We start from the raw sequence: 23,491 nt of genomic DNA, 5'->3' as shown, positions 1-23,491 counted from the left end.
TGGAAAAGATAAGACACTTTTTTTATGAGGGGTAGAAATGTGTATCACAACCTTGGAACCTAATTCCTCTTTGTTCTATTATCTTTGGTATGTGGTGCTAGTTTATGTCATGTGTGATTTGTATTGTTCCACGCCAATATTTCGAATTCATAGAATGCTGTGTAGAGGAGACATTGAGGTTAGAGTGTTGAGTTGCTTTTAACCCTTTATATCCAAAATTGACTTCCAGCTGCATTTGATTAAATTAACACAAGTTTAGCCATTAGGCTACTGTATGTTTGGACAGTAGTGATCTTTACCCCCCTCATACACCCAGGCTCATGGGAGTGGCAACTGCCTCAGGAGCATATCCAGACCACTCCAGGACCACACCAGTCAAATGCATGTAGACACACCCGCCCTGAGGGAGTGTTTCATGCTGTATCAGTGTGTGTCATTGTTTGTCAGAGTTGACACAGTCATTTGTCATCAGCCACACCCACACTGGCACCTTGCTGTGTTTAATTAGGATACAAAGTCTACAGTTGCCCAGTATCAAAATGGCAATGGAAATGTCTAACTTGTGAAGCATCGCTTAGCAGAATAAAATGGAGGGAAGTGTATGCTATAACACAGCTGGTGAGCATGCCAGAGAAAATAGCCGGCAATGTGTCCCAAATGGCACCCTATTCCCCATATAGTGCACTATTTTTGACTTTTCACTAAACAAACATCTTCATTAAACAATAGAGTACAGGGACAGGGAGTATTTGTACAGACACCAAGCAGCTCTCCTGTATCCAATGTATTGTTGTTGACCTAGGAAAAACGTATACTGGTAATGGAGACACAGAGATGGTAAATAGCAGCAGGGATGTAGACTGCATTTACATCACTGTGTAACACTTGGCAGCTTTGTATAGGCATTATAAACCCGTATGGAATAGTTTTGCTGTACCTGGTGTAGTTGTGGGAGCAGTCTAGGGTTACGATCCAATTATGCTATTAAATAAAGGTCGTAATAGACCCACACTAAATGAGAGAATGCACAAGAGGGTGGTGGACAGAGCCAGACTGGGACCAGAGATTGAGCCCGGCATTTCTAACACAGGCCCATTTCCCCCCCTCTAGGCATCCACCTGAGTAATAGATGTCATATACTGAGGCCAGTGAACCAAAGAAGACAGAAGGCAGAAGGAGAGTTAAGACAATGGATCCTTTTATTCAAAGTCACCTGCTTTAGAAAATGATCAACTAAAGAATTGTGCATGTCAATTCAGATCATAAGTTTACCACACAGCTACCTACAGGATCATTTCATTGGACTGTAGCCTAATGCACAATGCTACACACTCTTTAGTCCAACGGATTCCCATGAAGTCTTTTTATTGGCTAAAAGCCCCCTTGCTTGTTGGCAAGTTTTCCAATCAGCTGCCAAAACTCCAGAAATGTCAGCTCCCCATCGTTGTTTTCGTCCAACGAGCCCATGAGCTGCTCGATCACGGCTGGATCGCTGGCGTTCTGCAGGCAATCAGAGAGGAGAAAGTGGACAGTGACCCATTCAGGCCCAGACTGGGTTAACAATGAGCTGCATGGTTAAGGCTACTCTGCCATCTAATGGTAAATAATAGTACAGTACTATAGAACAAATGGCACTGAGTCTGAGTTCCACAAACGTTGGTTGCAAAGTGTTGTTTTGCAGAATAAAATGGAAGGAGGTTTATGCCATAACACCTGGTGAGCATGCCAGAGCAAATACCGGTGACATGAGTCCCAAATGGCATCCTATTCCGAAAGCAATAGAAGTGGTACAGAAAAGGATTTGGCCTGCTATCACTAACGTATATGATGCTTGATATCACATGTCATTCAGCCACTCACTCACTGCTCTAGATAATTTATTGCGAAATGGATGCCAAGTATGAAGTGGGTGCTGAAGAGGACTAAGGTCATGTCCCAAATGGTACCCTATTCCCTATGTAGTGCACTACTTTTGGCCAGCGCCCATAAGGCTCCGGTCTAAAGAAGTGTACTACATAGAAAATAGGGTGCCATTTGGCACTCAGTAAGATTTACCTTGACAAAAGTAGGTAGTTGAAAGGCCACCAGGCTGCTGAACTCCTCTTTGCTCAAGGTGTTTGAGGATCCATCCTTTCCAGCAAAGGTCTTGAACTGGGAGACAAGTACATTGATGGCAGATTCCATTGTATTGAGTCTGTATGAAGGAGTTGACTGCGAATACATGACAAGAGAAAGAAACCGGACTGCTTATGAATTGTCAATAAATGTTGAAGCAGACTTTAAAATAAAGCCAGCAACTAAATGATGAAAAAAACAGAAAATCATGTGAAATCAGATTCAGAGAGAAGAAAGAGAGAACAGTATTCAAGGAAAACAAGTCATATGTTGTCTCACCTGATGAGGTATGGTCTGGTTGCAGCAGGTATGGAGAACCTTGTCTTGTCTTTCCAATCCTTCTTCTCCTCTTTTATTGTCTCCATCCCCCCTTGATGACGCAGACGTCAGCGGAAAAGCAACAAGTTTCCATCAGGATATTCTTATCTAGCTTTCTAATTTTCCATCACAACTTCTGGAAGGCACACAATCACCCCAGACCCAAATGCACATACAACTTTTACATACCAATGGACATAAACAAATATATTGATATGATGGGAGTTTACTACAGTCCAATTCAATATTATTCTGTAGTTTTGATGTTATAAACATTTGATCAAAAGTCAGCAAATTGCAATATTGCTGACAGGACAATTTATTTCAGTTGGTTTCCTTGCAGTGTTGTGGACTTAGGATAACATCTCTGTCAGCTCATTTTAATCAGGAACCTGAATCAAACCTGAATCAGCATAGATGCATTCATACATAACATCTCTCAAACCCTACAATGATGACAAAATGGTTTGAAGAAAATGCTGCATCATCAAATGATAGTGATCCAGGAGTGTAAGTCTGCACACGAATGAATGCATATCAGAGAGAGAGAGCGAGAACACAAGAGAGAGAGCGTGTGTGTGTGTGTGTGTGTGTGTGTGTGTGTGTGTGTGTGTGTGTGTGTGTGTGTGTGTGTGTGTGTGTGTGTGTGTGTGTGTGTGTGTGTATGCATCTCTGAGAAAAGGTGTGTGGTGGTGTTTACTCCGGTTTTAAAATGGGAGTCCTGTTCACTATGTATCTAGGCCTAGTGGGGAGGCCCAATAGTAAAGCTTCTCCTTGATCAGGTGTTTGGGAGATGTGGAACGTTAGGTATGGCAGTTTCAAAGTGTTGGACAGGAACCATTCATCATTACTGACAGCTTTACTAATCAGTTCATCTAATCAGGACTGGTACAGACTCACTGCTTCAGTCACACATAGGTTACCTCCCCAACGGCACCCTATTCCCTGTATAGGCCACTACTACCCACAATGGTTTAAAAAGTACCCAATTGTCATACTTGAGTAAAAGTAAAAAGATACCTTACTAGAAAATGACTCAAGTAAAAGTCACCCAGTAAAAAACTACCTGAGTAAGTCTAAAAGTATTTTGTTTTAAATATACTTAAATATCAAAAGTAAATGTAATTACTAAAATACACAGAAGTATCAAAAGTAAAAGTATAAATAATTTAAGATTCCTTATATTAAAGAAAACCAGACGTCAATCCAAGGCTCAGCCTTAATTTACAAACTAAGCATGTGTGTTTAGTGAATCACCAGATCAGAGGCTAAGAATTCAAAATGTAATGAGTACTTTTGGGTAAGGGAAAATGAATGTAGTGAAGTAAAAGTTATCCCCCCCCCAAGATAACCTACTTAAGTAGTCCTTCAAAATATTTTTACATAAGTGCTTTACACAACTGACTACCCATATGGCCCTGGTCAAAAGTAGTGGACTATAAAAGGAATTGTAGTGTGCCATTTCAGAAGCAGTCACAGTGCCAATGGTGTGTGCTGCGTGTGGACATGCCTTTGTGTGCATGCTTCTTAGAGGTGCTTACAAGGTTTAATTATTACTTACAAGGGATTAATCTGTGTCATAAATACTTTTGTCTAGTAATATGGACACAACAAAATATTAATTCCCCACATTTCTGCACTTCCCCCTCTGCCAGTAGCCTAAGAGACACACACTTAAGCCTCGTTCACACTACAGGCCTTAATGCTGATTGTCCAAACAGCAAGTTACAAGTGACCAAATCAGATGTGTTCAGACAGCAGTCATTTGCTGACATGGCTACGCTTGTTGTCATAGCATAGCCATAACGACAGGTGTATGTGCAGTGGTGCAGGTTGATTGGTGGTGCTCGTGCTTCCTATTCCTCAGAAGTTCTGTAGCAAGCTAAGGTGACATCAGAAGGAGTCATTTTTGGCTAGTCACAGCAGTCAGCTATAGCTAGGTAGCTGTTCAGCTTTCTAGCACATTCACTCATTTTGTTTGTAAACAATTAACAAGCTAGTTAGCTACAACCTCCATGTTCTTGTCAAACTCAACAGAGTAGCTAGCAAGCAAAAAGAAATGCCAAATGAGTCCAAAAACCACTTGACAGCAAATAAATCAGATTTGACCGTTCAGTCACAAGTCGCATGGCCAGGTATCGGATTTGTATCTGACTTCAAACTACCTACGAAGGTGGTTTTGAAATGTGGCTTGAAATATCAGATTCCATGTGCTTTTTGGCTGTTCAGACTACAAGAAAATTAACAGATTTTATCACCCCCCCCCAAAAAATTAATTTGAGTCACTTCAAACTACCAGTGTGAACAAGGCTTTAGACAGAGGAAAATATATCATTCGTACAAAAATGACAACATATATTATCATTCAAGATTCAGATTTTTATTTATTTAAAGTCCAACACAAACCCACTATAAAGGAGAAATGGCTGCAGAGACTACTCATTCAGCTTAACTCAAAATTGTACAAGTCACAGGATTCAGGACTTTCTTTACATGTATCAATTAAATGCTAAACTGGGATATGTCCTGACTCCTAAATTATATGGCCATTGTAAAATAACATTTTGATAAAACAATATATATCTTCCACTGAATGAATACCCCAAAAATATATACTCTGAACATTTTATTGTGTGCATTTGGGGAGTTAAACTTAATTTCCTCAGTTTATGCAGTTTGTTTATAATCTCTCAAGTTGCTTTTTTAAGTCTTTATCCACATCAGCTAGACTTCTTTGGTAAAAAAGCTTAATTTACATTTACAGGTTTTAAATTCAACCAAAAACAAAGATGACTTACTATATTTAATTAAATTCCCAATTGGAGTAACCTACATTTTCTCTCTTCATAAAATACCATAAAATAACCGGACCATAGCCAATCAAGTTCACAAATAGCATGAATTCTTAAGCTTACAGAATCAAACCAATTTAGTTGCCTGTCAAACACTGAAACCAAGTGTGAAAATGGATTTATAAAAGGCACATTGCTGGCAGAAACAAAATCTTCACGAAATAAAATGGTAGAGACTTTCAAGCAATTTTTTTCACAATATATACTGTCTGGGACAGACACATGACATTTGAACAGCTAGAGTTGGTTTTAAGTTAAACCCATAAATGTGTTGAGGCCAGGAAAAGCAAAATTAGGGATTAGTCTTTAAAACACACAAATAAGCTATGAAAACTTGAATTAAATATCAGGATAGCAAAACACTTCACACCTAATGTGTGTGTATAGTGATTGTGACAACAGAGAAACATAAAAACAAGGGAAACAGTCATCCTGAAATGTGTACAGATTCAACTCTCTTGTAAAAGTACCAACCATGACTTTTAATATGTACTAATATCCTAACCTTGTACTTAGTTTGACTTTCAAATCTGGCATAAACTCGATGTAAATGGCATTGCTTGATAAAACACCAGTTAAACCTTTCTTATATAGACACATCCAACAATCGTGTTATTGGGTATTTTCCAGGTTACATCACAGTAACCAAAATAACTTTATTAAAAAGGAAAATGCAACCGATAACAGTGCTCATTGAAAATCTAAATGATCAGAAACGTGTCAAAAACAATAGTTCAGATATGTCAAATTGCCAATACGGTTTTGCACTCAATCTACTGTATAAGTCTACGGCTAACTCAGCACAACATAGTACACTGAAATATATTAGAACCGATTCCTGCTACATTAGGACAGCACAAACATGGTCTCAGCGTTAATAAGAAGTAAGAACTACTGCTTGTGTCAAAAAGATTTGAGGCAGTAGCGCTGGGCCGTCGTCCCGTCTGTTCAGATAGTACCGGTGCATTAAGTCTGACATCAGCAGGCTCATTGAACAGCGTCTATCCCCAAGCAATACGACTGATAAATAGTACCGGTGCATTAAGTCTGACATCAGCAGGCTCATTGAACAGCTTCTATCCCCAAGCAATACAACTGATAAATAGCTACACGGACTATCTGAGTTTACCTTGTATCTATATTGACCTTTTATTTCAATATTTGCACTGTCTCTATGCACATTCACAGGGCCCTACACACACACGCAAAACACTCACTCCATAATTTTCTCACTCACACATACATTTCTACTGACACCCACTCACATACAAGCTGCTGCTAATCTGTTTCTTATATCCTGATGTCTAGTCCCCTTACCACTATACAGGTCTACCTCCATCCCTCCAGTATCCCTGCACATGTAAAATATGGTATTGGATCTGACTTTAAAATATTTCCTGTATATAGTATGCTTACTTAATTGTGTACTTCATATTTCCTATTATAGTTTTTTTCTAGTAATACATTGTTATTGATTTTTGCATTGTGGGGTATTGAGTTAGCAAGAAAGGCATTTCACTGTACGTGTGCATGTGACATTAAAACTTGAAATTGTTCAAGAATGTTCTGCTTTCGCTGACAGTTATACTCAAAAGGGTAAGACAATTAGTGAAAACCAGAAACCAAGCACTAAGGGCCAAGCGCCTACACAGCACTGTATGTGTAATCCTCCTAACCCCCCCCCTCCCCCTTAAAAGAGTTAGATGCACTATTGTAAAGTGGTTGTTCCACTGGATATCATAAGGTGAATGCACCAATTTGTAAGTCGCTCTGGATAAGAGCGTCTGCTAAATGACTTAAATGTAAATGTAAATGTATGTTTGCAGAGCTGATACAACAGAAGCTAACAGAGCTGATACAGAACCGGTTCAACTAGATCTGATCCTAACCATAACAAAGGAGAAGAGACTGATCAGGAATCAGTTGTGGGAGCAAAGAGTTCACATTGCTGTGTATCTAATTGTTGATCTTGAATTGTGACATTCAATAGTGCCAACACTTAGGTAAATCAACTCCACACAACTGTCATAGGGACTGACGAGATGCAAGCATCACTCCTTCTCATGCAGGAAGCCCTTCAAAGGCAACAACACCTGCTGTTAACCACCATGTAATACCATTGCTGTATCTTGGTGTTCCATTTGTCTGGTTTATTTCTATCTATGCAGTGGCTGCAAACTTCCACAAAGCTTCTCGCTCAAACTCCTCCATCGCCTCCTCCAGGGCTTCATCATCCTGCCCATCAACCTCCAAAATGTCTGCCATGTCCTCTAAAATGTCCGCCACATCTTCAGCGAAGTCACTGAAGAGAACTTTGTCATGGACGAACACACCGTCTTGAAAAAACATGCCGACCAACTTCTGAATCTCGGCTTTGCTGTCCGGCGTAGCCCTCTCCAGCTTGCTCAGGTAGCCGTCTAATAACTCCTCAAATTCAGACAGTTCCACAGGAAAGAGCCCTTCCTGGCTAGCGCAGTCCTCAACACCGCTACAGCCCGCCAGGGGGCGAACGTTGCGTCCAAGTTTCTCTTCCTGGTGCTTCCAGAAGCTGGTGTGGTCATACTGGTGGATCTGGTGGTGGTGGTGATGTTGCTGCTGATGGTTGGAGTCGTGTTGATGGTGATGATTGGACTCTTTCTTGTAGTCTTTCCTGGACTGCCAGGGCCTCTCCTGCTTTCTTTTATCCCTGTCCACCCTGCGCTCATTCTTCTTTCTCTCCCACTCATCCTGGGATTTCCTCCAGGCCTCTTTATGAGAGTTTTGTTTGTTTGCCTTCCAGTCCTTGTCCTTCCTCTTGTCTTTCTCTTTGCATCCACCCTCATTCTTGTCTTTGTTGTCTTTGCAGTGTTTCCAGTCTTTCTCTCCCTTCCACTCCTTCTTCTCCTTTTTCCAGTGGTCTTTGCTGTTGTCCTTGGCTTTCTTCCCGTCCCTCTTGTTCCCGCTCTCCCTTGGCTTCTTCTTGCCCTCAATCCTGTTCCCCATCTTCTCCACCTGCTCACTGAGCCTCTTCTGGATCTCAGCCAGGCTCTCCCTCACCGTCTTCTGGTACCCACCATCCTTCTTATACCCACCATCCTTCTTCATCCCCTCCAGTCTCTTCCTGCTTTCCTCCAAAAGCACCTTCTGCTTCTGAAGCTCTTCCTTCACCCTGGCCCCCTCTCTCGGATCCCTCCTCCTTTCGGGCCCTGCTGTGGTGCTACTCTGGTTGCTAATCCCAGGTTGGCCAGTAGGGGGTGGAGTTGGGCTTGAGGGAGGTGGGGGTGTTTCCTTGTTGGCTGAGGTAGAAATATCAGAACAAAAATCAGTGAGTTACCGGTAGCTAACTCCGTTCCTTACATATGTGGGCAATCGCGGCATTCAAACAAGGCTGCAATGAAAACTAATGGGACTATAGCGAATGTTGGCATCAAAATCCGGGGTGTGAACTAAGTTTGGATTCAGCATTGATTGACATGGTAATGGACCAATACTATTGGAGAAAAGTTGAAAAAAACTGACCCCTCTGACGCTGTATGTTAAAGTGTGACGTGTCACGACGTAACGTACAGCAGCATAATGCAACTCATTCTGTTTCATAGAGCCTCTCTCCACCAGGTGTAGTGCTTCTCTCACAGATTAAAAACAAGAAATGATCAATGGTGAGTGTAAAGTTAATTACTCGTGAATTCATCAATAGTTAATTCAATCAATTGTTAATTTTTCGCGTAAACACTGCGAACCGTCATGACTCAAAAACCATGACACCCAGTTTAATTGTGAAGATAAATTTAGCGCCGCCCTAAAAACCCAATTCAAATGACACAAACCTTCAAATAGGTATGTAATGAGACATTATATAAACTCTTTATATAGTGTTTTATTTACATTTTAAAGGTGATAAGTTGGACAAATCTTGTGAAAAAAGCCGGTTCCCCACACGACATATCTCCCCCCTTTCACTATGACGCAGTAGCTTTCGCTTCCCCACCCGGAAAGGGGATCAATTGTGCTTTTACAATGGTATTCATATTACAGTTGACCTGGAAGTATTACATTTTCTGGGGCGCTAAAATAAAGGTAAAATGTACAAAAGTGCATTAGTTACAGTTACAGCATTCAGCTGCCATACCAGAGAATTATGTTACATGCATGTTAAAAAATAGATTCACAACAGTAATTAAACCTCCACTGAACCATACACTTCACTTTGAACAGGGTTGGGGTAAATTCAAATTGAAGGCAGTCAATTTAGGAATTTATTTGAATAAAACATTTTTACAACTTTTGAAATATATTGCTTCTAGTTTTCAGTTGATTTAGAAGTCATTGGAATGTCAGTTCACTTCCTGAATGAACTGCCTTATTCAAATTAACCAAAATACTGACATATTTATAGATTATCAAACAAATGATGGATATTATCAACGGAAGAAAGACTAATGAATAACAATGTGTTCACAGTGAAATTAAAATACTGTACCTTCTGTGATTTGGGACAGTTCGGTCACTCTAGCCCTCAGCGTTTCCAGCTCCTCCTTCAGGCCAGGCAGGGATGACAGCTCTTCTTTCATATCATTTTCTTGCTCCAGATCTCCTTTTCCGTTTTCATTACCCTTTGCGGATCCTGCATTTAGGACGGAGTCAAGTTCCTCTTTATGGGCCTGTAACAGAGAGGGGAAAATGTTGCATTATTTCTAGGAAGGTAGGACATAATAATAAATAAAGATTCTAAAATGACATAAATGTAAAATAATTCGGCTGTGGATCAGACTTTTTCAGGATGTTTAAGTCCAAAGATCCTGAGCTTTACGAAGCTCCGGCGCATGTGTATATTCTCTACTTTATGCGCAGAGAACAGGCTACTCAGGCGAAAGGTGCTCGTTTCATAAAGTTAGATCAAAACTCAATCAATGTCTGCAAGATCACATAATGGTCACAGTATTCAAGGGTGAGGCAGGATTTGCCCTTTGGCGAGTGAGAATTAGCCATCATAAAAGCTAACACTGCCATTTCTTATTTTTTCCACTGACCTAGTCATCCAGATCAGGGAAACAATCTGTTGGTACAGCACATCTTAGTCATCGAGCCTCAAAGTCTTTGCATGGGCCCTACAGGCGCCGAGGCACATGACTAAAGAGTTGATTCCCAATATAAAAAGACTGAAGGCATTGCGGTCTGTATTGCATTCATGATCTTGAATGGTCATTTGTCAGCTCTCAACTGGTCTCATCTCAGTTTTCAAATCATTAACACATTTACAGTTGCGTTACACCTCAGGTCCTCTGCACTGCAGGACGAAACAGAACTCCCTGTTGCAATGACGTCTGCAGATGATTACTAGATAACAGAGCCTATACTTTTGAAAAATGTTGCATTACGAAGTGGGATTGAAATAGGTTGAATTGTAATTTGTCAAGTTCCTCTTTATGGGCCTGTAACAGAGAGGGGGAAACGTTGCTTTATTCTTAGTAAGGTAGGATCTTTTAGTCCAAAGATCCGGAGCTTCCCTAAGCTTCTGCGCATGACAAGCATTTCGCTACATTCGCATTAACATCTGCTAACCATGTGTATGTGACCAATAAAATTTGCGCGTGTGTATATTCTCTACGAGCAGAGAACAGGATGCTCAGGTGAATGGTGCTCGTTAAATACTGAATCAATGTCTGCAAGATCACATAATGATCAAAGTATTCTACAAAACAGAACCAAATATAATAGTAATGATTTATTCTGTTATGTGGAATACTGTCATCATTATGCGATCTTGCAGACATTGATTTAGCTTTGATCCAACTTTATTAAAACGAGCACCATTCACCTGAGTAGCCTGTTCTCGGCCCGTAAAGTAAAGAATATACACACGCGCAGAACGTGATCCACATATGCGCAGAAGCGTCGGAAGCTCCGGATCTTCTAGTCCAGCGGACTGGAGATCCTGAAAAAGTCAGATCCACAGCCATTCCGAAATAATTATATGGTTCATGGGCTGACCTGGAGTTGTGTTTCTAACTGGGAGATTTGCAGATTTTCTTGTGCCAGTTTATCCAAAAGCTCCTTCATCTCCTGAGGATCGTTTAGCCAGTCCTGTCCAGCAGAATACAAATCACAGACAATCAACACAGCATTATATACACTACTGTTCAAAGGTTTAGGGTCACTTAGAAATGTCCTTGTTTTTAAATGAAAAGCATGAAAAAAATTTGTCCATTAAAATAACAAATTGATCAGAAATACAGTGTAGACATTGTTGATGTTGTAAATGACTATTGTAGCTGGAAACGGCTGATTTTAAATGGAATATCTACATAGGCATACAGAGGCCCATTATCAGCAACCATCACTCCTGTGTTCCAGTGGCACGCTGCGTTAGCTAATCCAAGTTAATCATTTTAAAAAGGCTAACCCTTTTGCAATTATGTTAGCACAGCTGATTAAAGAAGCAATAAAACTGGCCTTCTTTAGGCTAGTTGAGTATCTGGAGCATCAGCATTTGTGGGTTCTATTACAGGCTCAAAATGGCCAGAAACAAAGTACTTTCTTCTGAAACTCATCAATCTATTCTTGTTCTGAGAAATGAAGGCTACTCCATGTGAGAAATTTCCAAGAAACTGAAGATCTCGTACAACGCTGTATACTACTCCCTTCACAGAACAGCGCAAACTGTCTCTAACCAGAATAGAAAGAGTGGGAAGGTCCCGGGGCACAACTGAGCAAGAGGACAAGTACATTCGAGTGTCTAGTTTGACAAACAGACGCCTCACAAGTCCTCGTCTGGCAGCTTCATTAAATAGTACCCGCAAAACACCAGTCTGAATGTCAACAGTGAAGAGGCGACTCCGGGATGCTGGCCGTCTAGGCAGCATTCCGGGGCATGCCCCTTTTATATCATTCGATTACACATTCTTATCTCTAGGTTTGTCCAGTTCCTTTAACTTCCATCCCAATACAACATTGTTGAAAGTGACGATGACCGAGAAGGTAGGATAGAGCAACAGACCTGGTTTTGTTCTTTCCCACTCAGCTCATCCGAGTCATCTGTCAAAAAAGAAAAAAATACATCAAACCACATTTTCCAAACTTATGTAACGTATATCAACACACCTGCATATGTTTGGTCATCCAAAAGGCAAAGCCCATTTTTAACTACTCTACCAGAGCATAACATTGTTGGGAAGATATTTGGTCATTGGCACAATCTCTGACTATTTATTTATAACATTACAAATGTTATTTGTCACATGCGCCGAATGAAACAGGTGTAGACCTTGATGTGAAATGCTTACTTACAAGCCCTTAACCAACAATGCAGTTTAGAAAATATTTATTAAATAAAGTAAAAAAATAACAAAATATCAAGGCTATATATATTTTTTTATTTCATTTAACCAGGTAGGCCAGTTGAGAACAAGTTCTCATTTACAACTGCGACCTGGCCAAGATAAAGCAAAGCAGTGTGACACAAAACAACAACACAGAGTTACACATGGAATAAACAAATGTACAGTCAATAACACAATAGAAAAGTCTATATACAGTGTGTGCAAATGAGGTAAGATTAGGGAGGTAAGGCAATAAATAGGCCGTATTGGCAAAGTAATTACAATTTAGCAATTAAACACTGGAGTGATAGATGTGCTGCTGATGATGTGCAAGTAGAAATACTGGTGTGCAAAATAGCAAAAATGTAAATAAAAGCATTATGGGGATGAGGCAGATAGTTGGATGGGCTATTTACAGATGGGCTGTGTACAGCTGCAGCGATCAGTAAGCTGCTCAGATAGCTAAGGCTTAAAGTTAGTGAGGGAGATATAAGTCTCCAACTTCAGCGATTTTTGCAATTCGTTCCAGTCATTGGCAGCAGAGAACTGGAAGGAAAGGCGGCCAAAGCAGGTGTTTGCTTTGGGGATGACCAGTGAGATATACCTGCTGGAGCACGTGCTACGGGTGTTGCTATGGTGACCAGTGAGCTGAGATAAGGCGGAGCTTTACCTATCAAAGACTTATAGATGACCTGGAGCCAGTGGGTCTGGCAACGAATATGTAGCGAGGGCCAGCCGACGAGAGCATACAGGTCACAGTGGTGGGTGGTATATGGGGCTTTGGTGACAAAACGGATGGCACTATGATAGACTGCATACAGTTTACAAAATGTTGGAGGCTATTTTGTAAATGACATGTCGAATGACATGTCGAAGTCGAGGATCGGTAGGATAGTCAGTTTTAAGAGCGTATGTTTGGCAGCGTGAGTGAAGGAGGCTTTATTGCGAAATAGGAAGCCGATTCTAGATTTAATTTTGGATAAGAGATGTTCAAAATGAGTCTGGAAGGAGAGTTTACAGTCTAGCCAGACACCTAGAATATGTGGACAACTACAAATACCTAAGTCAGAACCGTCCAGAGTAGTGATGCTAGTCGGGTGGGCGGGTGCGGGCAGCGAACGGTTGAAAAGCATGCATTTGGTTTTACTAGCGTTTAAGAGCAGTTGGAGGCCACGGAAGGAGTGTTGTATGGCATTGAAGCTCGTTTGGAGGTTAGTTAACACAGTGTACAAAGAAGGGCCAGATGTATACAGAATGGTGTCGTCTGCGTAGAGGTGGATCAGGGAATCACCCGCAGCAAGAGCCGACATCGTTGATATATACAGAGAAAAGAGTCGGGCCGAGAATTGAACCCTGTGGCACCCGCATAGAGACTGCCAGAGGTCCGGACAACAGGCCCTCCGATTTGACACACTGAACTATGTCTGAAAAGTAGTTGGTGAACCAGGCGAGGCAGTCATTTGAGAAACCAAGGCTGTCGAGTCTGCCGATAAGAATACGGTGATTGACAGAGTCGAAAGCCTTGGCCAGGTCGATGAAGATGGCTGCACAGTACTGTCTTTTATCGATGGCGGTTATGATATCGTTTAGTACCTTGAGCGTGGCTGAGTTGCACCCGTGACCAGCTCGAAAACCGGATTACACAGCGGAGAAAGTACGGTGGGATTCGAAATGGTCAGTGATCTGTTTATTAACTTGGCTTCCGAAGACTTTAGAAAGGCAGGGCAGGGTGGATATAGGTCTATAACAGTTTGGGTCTAGAGTGTCACCCACTTTGAAGAGGGGGATGACCGCGGCAGCTTTCCAATCTTTAGGGATCTCGGACGATACGAAAGAGAGGTTGAACAGACTGATAATAGGGGTTGCAACAATGGCAGCGGATAATTTTAGAAAGAGAGGGTCCAGATTGTCTAGCCCAGCTGATACGTACGGGTCCAGGTTTTGCAGCTCTTTCAGAACATCTGCTATCTGGATTTGGGTGAAGGAGAAGCTGGGGAGGCTTGGGCAAGTAGCTGCGGGGGGTGCGGAGCTGTTGGCCGGGGTTGGGGTAGCCAGGAGGATAGCATGGCCAGCCGTAGAGAAAGGCATATCGAAATTCTCAATTATCGTGGATTTATCGGTGGTGACAGTGTTACCTAGTCTTAGTGCAGTGGGCAGCTGGGAGGAGGTGCTCTTATTCTCCATGGACTTTACAGTGTCCCAAAAGTTTTTGGGAGTTAGAGCTACAGGACGCAAATTTCTGTTTGAAAAAGCTAGCCTTTGCTTTCCTGACTGACTGCGTGTATTGGTTCCCGACTTCCTTGAAAAGTTGTATATCGCGGGAACTATTTGATGCTAGTGCAGTCCGCCACAGGATATTTTTGTGCTGGTCGAAGGTAGTCAGGTCTGGAGTGAACCAAGGGCTATATCTGTTCTTAGTTCTACATTTTTTGAAAGGGGCATGCTTATTTAAGATGGTGAGGAAATTACATTGACTCGGTACTCGTACTCCTCGTATATAGCCTCGTTATTGTTTTTTATTTTGTTAGTACTTCCTTTTTTACTTAGCAAATACTTTTTAGCTCTGCACTTTTGGGAATGGGCTCATAAGTAAGCATTTCACTGTAAAGTCCACATCTGTTGTATTCGACGCATGTGACCAATAAAATTTGATTTGATTTAGTCGTTGCATAAGTATTCATCCACTTTGTTTAGGCACGCCTAAATTACTTCAGAAGTAACATTTGGCTTAACAAATCACATACGTTATATGGAATCGCTCTGTGTGAAATAGGGGTTTTCATGATTTTTGAATGACTACCCCTTACTCCGTCCATCTTTAAAAAAAGGTCCCTCAGGCAAGTATTGAATTTCAAGCACAGATTACACTACAAAGGACCAGGGATATTTTCAAAAGCCTCATAAAGAAGGGCAGTGATTGGTAGATGGGTAACAATAACAAATCAGACATCAAATATATACAGTACCAGTCAAAAGTTGACACACCTACTCATTCCAGGGATTATTTATTTTTTACAATTTTTCTACATTGTAGAATAGTGAAGACATCAACACTATTAAATAACACATATGGAATCATGTAGTCACCAAAAGAGTCTTCAAAGTAGCCACCCTATGCCTTGACAGCTTTGCACACTCTTGGCATTCTCTCAACCAGCTTCATGAGGTGCCTTGTTAAAAGTGAATGTGTAATTTATTTCCTTCTTATTGTGTTTGAGCCAATCAGTTGTGTTGTGACAAGGTAGGGGTGGTATACAGAAGATGGTCTTTTACCAAATAGGTCTAAGTCCATATTATGGCAAAAACAGCTCAAAAAAGCAAAGAGAAAAAGTCTATCATTACTTTAAGAGATGAAGGTCAGTCAATCTGGAAAATGTCAAGAACTTTGGAAGATTCTTCAAGTGCAGTTGCAAAAACCATCAAGTGCTATGATGAATCTGGCTCTCAGAGGACCGCCACAGGAAGGGAAGACCTTGAGATATCCTCTGCAGCAGAGGATAAGTTCATTAGAATTACCAGCCTCAAAAATTGCAGCTCAAATAAATGCTTCACAGAGTTCAAGCAACAGACATCTCAACATCACTGACACTGTCAGTGATTTATTTAGAATTCAAGGCACACTTAACCAGCATGGCTACCACAGAATTCTGCAGCAAAAAGCCTTCCCATCTGGTTTGCGCTTAGTGGGACTATCATTTGTCCCAACACACCTCCAGGCTGTGTACGGGCTATTTGACCAAGAAGGAGAGTGATGTAGTGCTGCAGATGACCTGGCCTCCACAATCACCCGACCTCAATCCAATCGAGATGGTTTGGGATGAGTTGGACCGCAGAGTGGAAAAAGCAGCTAAAATTTCAGCCTATGTGCTAACTCCTCCAAGACTGTTGGAAAAGCATTCCAGGTGAAGCTGGTTGAGAGAATGCCAAGAGTGTGCAAAGCTATCATCAAAGCAAAGGGTGTTTACTTTGAAGACCACCGGGGTTTACGGACATTCAATCTCTCCCTATCCCAGTCCGCCATCCCCACATGCTTCAAGATGCCCATCATTGTTCCTTTACCCAAGAAAGCAAAGGTAACGGAACTAAATGACTATCGCTCTGTAGCACTCACTTCTGTCATCATGAAGTGCTTTGAGAGACTAGTCAAGGTGGATCATATCACCTCCACCTTACCTGACACCCTAGACCCACTTCAATTTGCGTACTGCCCCAATAGGTCCACAGCCGCTGCAAATCGCAATGCACACTAACCTATCACATATGGACAAGAGGAATACCTACATAAGAATGCTTTTCATTGACTATAGTTCATCTTTCAACACCATAGTACTCTCCAAGCTCATCATTACGCTCAAGGCCTTGTATCTGAATCCCGCCCTCTGCAACTGGGTCCTGGACTGATGCCCCCAGGTGATGAAGGTAGGAAACAACACCTCCACTACGCTGATCCTCAACACAGGTGCCACACAAGGGTCTGTGCTCAGCCCCCTCCTGTACCCCCTGTTCACCCATGACTGCGTTGCCACGCAGGCCTCCAACTCAATCATCAAGTTTACAGACAACACAACAGTAGTAGGCCTGATTACCAACAATGACTAAACAGCCTACAGGGAGGTGGGTGAGGGCCCTGGCAGAGTGGTGCCAGGAAATGAACCTCTCCCTCAACATCAACAAAAGGAGCTGATCGTGGACTTGAGGAGATAGCAGAGGGAGCATGCCCCTAATCCACATCAACGAAACCACAGTGGAGAAGGTGAAAAGCTTCAAGTTCCTCGGCTTACACATCACTGACAATCTGAAATGGTCCACCCACACACAGTGTGGTGAAGGCACAACAGCGCCTCTTCAAGAAATTCGGCTTGGCTCCTAAGACTCACCAACTTTTACAAATGCACAATTGAGAGCATCCTGTCGGGCTGTATCACCACCTAGTATGGCAAATGGACCGCCCGCAAATGCAGGGCTCTACAGAGGGTGGTGCGGTCTGCCCAAAGCATCACCGGGGGCACACTGCCTGCCCCCCAGGACACCTACAGCCCCCGATTTCACAGGAAGGCCAAAAAGATCATCAAGGACATCAACCACCCAAGCCACGGCCTGTTCCCCCGCTGTCATCCAGAAGGCAAGGTCAGTACAGGTGCATCAAAGCTGGAACCGAGTGACTGAGACAAAGCTTCTATCTCAAGGCCATCACTAGCTGGCTACCACCGGTTACTCAACCCTGCACCTTAGAGACTGCTGCCCTATGTACATAGACATGGAATCACTAGTCACTTTATTAATGTTTACATACGGTTTTACTAATTTCATATGTATATACTGTATTTTGGTCAATGCCACTCCAACATTGCTCATCCTAATATTTAAATATTTCTTAATTCCATTATTTTACTGTGTGTATTGTTGTGAACTGTTAGTTACTACTGCACTGTTGGAACTAGGAATACAAGCATTTCGCTACACCCACAATAACATCTGCTAAATATGTGTATGTGACCAATACAATTTGATTTATATTAGGTTTGTTTTTTGATATACACTTTGACAGAGTATTTTGTGTAGATCATTGACAATTTTTTAAAATCCAACTTAGTAACACAAAATGTGAAGAAATCCAAGGGGGCTGTAGACTTTAGGCATTACAGTGCATTAGGAAAGTAGTCAGATCCCTTGACTTTTCCCACATTTTGTTACGTAACAGTCTTATTCTAAAATGGATTCAATCGTTTTTCCTCCCACTCAATCTACACACAATACCCCATTATGACAAAGAAGAAAAAGGGGTAATTTTTTGGGACAAATTTATAAAAACAATTTTAATTAAATTACATTTATATAACTATTCAGACCCTTTACTCAGTACTTTGTTTATCACACCGTTGGCAGTGACAACAGCCTCAAGTCTTCTTGGGTATGACGCTATAAGCTTGGCACACCTGTATTTGGGGAGTTTCTCCCATTCTTCTCTGCAGATCCTCTCAAGCTCTGTCAGGTTGGATGGGGAGCATCGCTGCACAGCTATTTTCAGGTCTCTCCAGAGATGTTCGATCGGGTTCAAGTCAGGGCTCTGGCTGGGCCATTCAGACTTGTCCCGAAGCCACTCCTGCGTTGTCTTAGCTGTGTGCTTCGGGTCATTATCCTGTTGGAAAGTGAACATTCACCCCAGTCTGAGGTCCTGGGCGCTCTGGAGCAGGTTTTCATCAAGGATCTCTCTGTACTTTGCTCCGTTCATCTTTCCCTCGATCCTGACTAGTCTCCCAGTCCCTGCAGCTGTAAAACATACCCACAGCATGATCCTGCCACCACCATGCTTCACCGAAGGGATGGTGCCAGGTTTCCTCCAGATGTGACGCTTGGCATTCAGGCCAAAGGGTTCAATCTTGGTTTCATCAGACCAGAGAATCTTGTTTCTCATGGTCAGTCCTTAGGCAAACTCCAAGAGGGCTGCCATGTGCCTTTTATTGAGGAATGGCTTCCGTCTGGCCACTACCATAAAGGCCTGATTGGTGAAGTGCTGCAGAAATGATTATCTTTCTGGAAGGTTCTCACATCTCCATAGAGGAACTCTGGAGCTCTTTCAGAGTGACCTTCGGGTTCTTGGTCACATCCCTAACCAAGGCCGTTCTCCCCCCATTGCTCAGTTTGGTGGTTTCAAACTTCTACCATTTAAGAATGATGTTGGCCACTGTGTTCTTGGGGACCTTCAATGCTGCAGAAAGTGTTTGGTACCCTTCCCCAGATCTATGACTCGACACAATCCTGTCTCGGAGCTCTACAGACAATTCCTTCCACCTCATGGCTTGGTTTTTGCTATGACTTGCACTGTCAACTGTGGGACCTTACATAGACAGGTGCGTGCCTTTCCAAATCATGTCCAATCAATTGAATTGACCACAGATGGACACCAATCAAGTTGTAGAAACATCTCAAGGATGATCAATGAAAACAGGATGCACCTGAGCTCGATTTCAAGTCTCATAGCAAAGGGTCTGAATACTTACGTAAATAAGGTATCTGTTTTTTATATTTAATACATTAGCAAACTAAAAACCTGTTTTCACTTTGTCATTATGGGGTATTGATGTGTAGATTGATAAGAAAATAAATATTGAATCAGTTTTAGAATAAGGCTGTAACAACATGTGGAAAAAGTCAAGGGGTCTGAATACTTACGAATGCATTAAGTCATAGATTTTATCATAAGAATGAAATTGACGCATTGTTTAGTCTGTGTGTGTATTAAAAAATGTTCATTCCATAAGAAAAGAAATGGAAAAAGATTACACTAGCAAAATCTGGTTAAGGTTGAACTCACCGGAGAGGAAGAGGGACCCTAGACAGAGCAGGACAAGGCCACACACAATGCATGTGTTCATAGAGAAGCCCTTCTCTTTCCTCTCTGCCATTTTGAACTCCACCTCTTCATCTTCCGATGCCATTTCTGGTGCCACATATCTCCTCCTCAGAGCAACTCCTTCCTCAGAACTCGTGTCAGCTCTTCCAAAGTCAAAGCTACTGGGAGATTCTAGCAGAGGGACAGAAGAGAAGAACAGAAAGATCGATGATAAGCTAAATTAAACAAAATCATGCACTAAAGCTATTGAAAATTTTATACAAAAGTGTTAGATGGTAGAATGCTCTGAATGTAGATATATCTTGTGTGTAATTCTAACGCAAATTTTGTTTTTGTAACTGTTCGTTGAGTCGCGGTGTGTTAACACCCATGTGTTTTTTGAATTTGGATGAGCTGGAGTCGGATGGAGGCTCGGATACTGAGCCTGAAATCGACTATGGCAATGACAATGTGGGGTCTTCATCTGATTCTGATGTTGATTTTCTTTCACATGTCTGTTTTGCATTATTTATCAACCATTGGTGTTCATGGCAAATTCTTTAACTGGATAGGATTCTATTACTCATCAAATGTACAAATAAAACGTGTTGCAGTAGACCTTTGTAGAATAATACAGAACATATTCGTACGTGCATGTTATGTACTTCAAAATATACAAATATTCAATATAAACTAAATATTCCTAAGACATAACTACATTCAATCAAATTTTTATTTTGTACAATGGTATTTATTCAGTTTGATTACAACCCAGTAGGGGAATCTGATGCGTAGACTAAAGGGGACACCAGACAACATTCTTTATCAGGTACTTGTAGGATGAAAAACCATGATGTTCTAGTGTTAATTGTATGCCATGTCTCAGAAAATGTTTTCTGATTTCCAACCTAGTGTATAAATCCATACCGTCTTCCTTTGGTATATCAGTCACTTTTTCAGGCAATTCAGTCTCCTCCTTTTCCACTGCTGGCTCTTCTGCTGACTCCTCTGAACCAATGGTCTCTGGAGGAGGACCATCAGGGGCTGGGCTTTCTGGAGCAGCATGGGGTTCTGGGGCAGGGCTTAGAGGCTCCTCAGAGCTCTCTGGGAGGGGGCCAATATCAGTGACAGTGTCAGATTGGGAGCCCGTTGGGGTGACAGAGTCTCTGTGAATGCTTATGTCAGATTCGGCACTAGTTTCTAGGGCAAAACTCTCAGGTACAGGGCCTGGAACAGTGTGGGTAACAAGGTTGGAGCTCTCAGGGACAGGGCTTAACTCAGGCTCAACCTCTGGGGGTGGTTCTGTGAAGGGAACATTCAGTGGCACAACCAGGTCGACATGAGTGACAAAGGGCATGGCTGCGAGTTGCTCATTGTCAGTGGGGGAGCTGGTTACCATATCATGGATGATGGGGGGTTCAGGCTGACTCGCCAGGTCAGGGTCAAGGGGCGCATGGCTAGACGGGGATGGGCTTAACAGGGTAGGGATGGAAGGGACAGGGCCCTCGCAGATATCAGGAGTCGTTTCCTGGCAAACCTGGGAATCAGAGGAGAATAAAATGCACAAACCCTTTATAGTAATTGGTAATAACGAGTTATAACCATAGACATCCTATGCCATATAACACAAGACACCATTTTGAACGTTGTATGATGAAAGATCATGCTGTGAGAACGATACCCTCAGAAAGCAATGTGTTCATCAGGGACTCACAGTACAGACCTGTTGGCCCTCCTCTGACAGAACTGTTTGTATTGGAGTCTCCGGGTCACTTGGCTTAGACTCCACAGTGGCCCCTGGAACAGCATCCAACAAAACATTAATAACATAACATGAATAACATCCACACAACTTCATTATGCAACATCCATACATTTGGACAATAAGAGAATAATCCACACAGAAAGCATAGAGAAAGTGTCAGTGTAAGATTGAGATCAGGTACCTGTGACTTCCTCTGACAGACTAGGGACATCACAAAGACTCTCAGTCCCATCATCCACTGGACCCACGCTCTCAGCAGCTTCCTGAGGGCATAGGGTTCTCATGGTCAACTCAACCTTTGTCTATTCACCTCACCATTCATTCATTCATTCACACTGCCACTGATACAGAATATGTGGGTAAAGTGGAAATCTAATTAAAAACTCACAGCATTGAATCAAATGCTGTGTTGAGGTGATCAGCCTATTCTTTTGTCATAACATTTGGCAAGGTGTCAGCACCAGACCTCAATTTCAAATACTTTTGAGCATTTGCTCGAGTATGCCTGGAGCAGGGTTGCCATGGCCACGGTTTCCCACAAATTGGGCTACTTTGAAAAACAATGTCGTGGGTGAAATTGTATTGGTTGCGGGTTTTTGGGCTACTTCTAAGTTGCACTGCAGCCGCTATGACATTTCTCTTTAAAGGCAGTGAGGCAGGCTGTTGCTGTGTCTGTGTGGGCCTGATGGGGAGGGCTTGTCTGAGAGTGTGTTGAGAGCGCTGCAACAGGCAGCCGAGTCCACTAGTCACGTGAGTGACGACAGAGCAGAGCGCGTGCAATCGTGAGAACTTCTTACCAGTTGTAGGACATTTAGATTGTCCTTACGGAGACCTCTTTTTTTACCAATTTTCCATAAAACATTAACAACCTAGAACTGATGCGCATCAAGAAATAACAGCGACAAAGCACTGGGAAACGACTATGGGCGCATTAGATACATTTGCTCGGAGGCGGTTTCAATTCCATTCCAATGTCGACTTTGCTTATAAGCCGTGTCAAGCGGAGTGTTTTACCCATGCTCAGTTCTAGGGTCTCGAGGGGCTGTACATTTGAAATGGAAGTTACGAAACTCCCTTGCGTGCTTCTGTTATGGGAGGAAAAAGTCCTCAATGAAACTGACATTAAAATGTGGAGAATGATACATTTGCATCTGTAGCCTATTCATTTATATGCCATTGTGGGCTACTGGAGCCTATCATTTGATCCAATAAAATGTCAAAATGATGCCATTACCTGAGCCATCTCAAATCAATGTGTGCCATTTAAATAGTCTATAACTTCAGTTTATTGTTGTTGTAGCCCTTTGCTTATATGCAATTATTAATGGCCGTGTTTCGTTAATTAAATTGGAAGTCGTCAAAGCTCTATCGCATTTGCCGATCAGTTGTTAGAAAACAATTAGATTGACGTAACAGTCAGATTAGGTTACAGTTAAAAAAATGTATAAAACACTGGCTGTTGTTGACAAGCAAATTCAGTTCCTAGCCATATTATTTATGTTTGATTAAAATTACACCACCATCCTCAGTAGCCTATACCAGCAGGTTACTGGGCGACAAGCACTTACCTCGAAACCGCCTTGCTATTCATGTTGAATGTCAATTTGAACTAAGCAAGCTGCTAAATCATTCAGCTTACATATTCGCCCTATCGGGGTCAAACAAGCCATTTATAACAGTTTGTATACACTGCAAAAATTGAAATCTAAGTAAGATAAAATACCTTAAATCAAGGCAATATATGCGTGTTTTTTGTCTGACAAGATATGTCTTCTTACCAGGCAGTTATGTTAGAGCATTTCACTTGTTT

General features: G+C 42.0%; 2 protein-coding genes across 5 annotated transcripts in view; both read right to left on the bottom strand.

The window, feature by feature from the left end:
* Nucleotides 1-1,176: 1,176 nt before the first annotated feature.
* On the bottom strand, nucleotides 1,177-2,482 carry LOC139558824 (protein S100-A11-like). Its single transcript, XM_071374306.1, has 3 exons — nucleotides 2,395-2,482; nucleotides 2,056-2,211; nucleotides 1,177-1,500 (listed from the first exon to the last, which is right to left on the bottom strand). Exons 2-3 carry the CDS (start codon nucleotides 2,182-2,184, stop codon nucleotides 1,372-1,374), a joined length of 258 nt encoding a protein of 85 aa, XP_071230407.1. The 5' UTR covers nucleotides 2,185-2,211; nucleotides 2,395-2,482; the 3' UTR covers nucleotides 1,177-1,371.
* A 4,932-nt stretch (nucleotides 2,483-7,414) lies between these two features.
* LOC139558823 (pre-B-cell leukemia transcription factor-interacting protein 1-like) overlaps nucleotides 7,415-23,491 on the bottom strand; it is a 30,382-nt gene continuing 14,305 nt past the window's right edge. For 2 of the 4 annotated variants that reach the window (XM_071374301.1, XM_071374302.1), the window contains exons 3-10: nucleotides 21,863-21,944; nucleotides 21,631-21,713; nucleotides 20,844-21,453; nucleotides 19,899-20,108; nucleotides 12,262-12,299; nucleotides 11,256-11,348; nucleotides 9,745-9,925; nucleotides 7,415-8,560 (exon numbers count right to left, since the gene is read on the bottom strand). In XM_071374301.1, coding sequence (XP_071230402.1) covers nucleotides 7,446-8,560; nucleotides 9,745-9,925; nucleotides 11,256-11,348; nucleotides 12,262-12,299; nucleotides 19,899-20,108; nucleotides 20,844-21,453; nucleotides 21,631-21,713; nucleotides 21,863-21,944 — 2,412 coding nt within the window. In that variant the 3' untranslated portion in view covers nucleotides 7,415-7,445. The remainder of the gene's footprint in view (nucleotides 8,561-9,744; nucleotides 9,926-11,255; nucleotides 11,349-12,261; nucleotides 12,300-19,898; nucleotides 20,109-20,843; nucleotides 21,454-21,630; nucleotides 21,714-21,862; nucleotides 21,945-23,491) is intronic. The other 2 variants (XM_071374303.1, XM_071374304.1) reach the window with 1 other exon arrangement.

The sequence above is a fragment of the Salvelinus alpinus genome, chromosome 29 (assembly GCF_045679555.1).
Source record: "Salvelinus alpinus chromosome 29, SLU_Salpinus.1, whole genome shotgun sequence".
NCBI lineage: Eukaryota > Metazoa > Chordata > Actinopteri > Salmoniformes > Salmonidae > Salvelinus > Salvelinus alpinus.
This window is presented reverse-complemented; position numbering and strand designations above follow the sequence as displayed.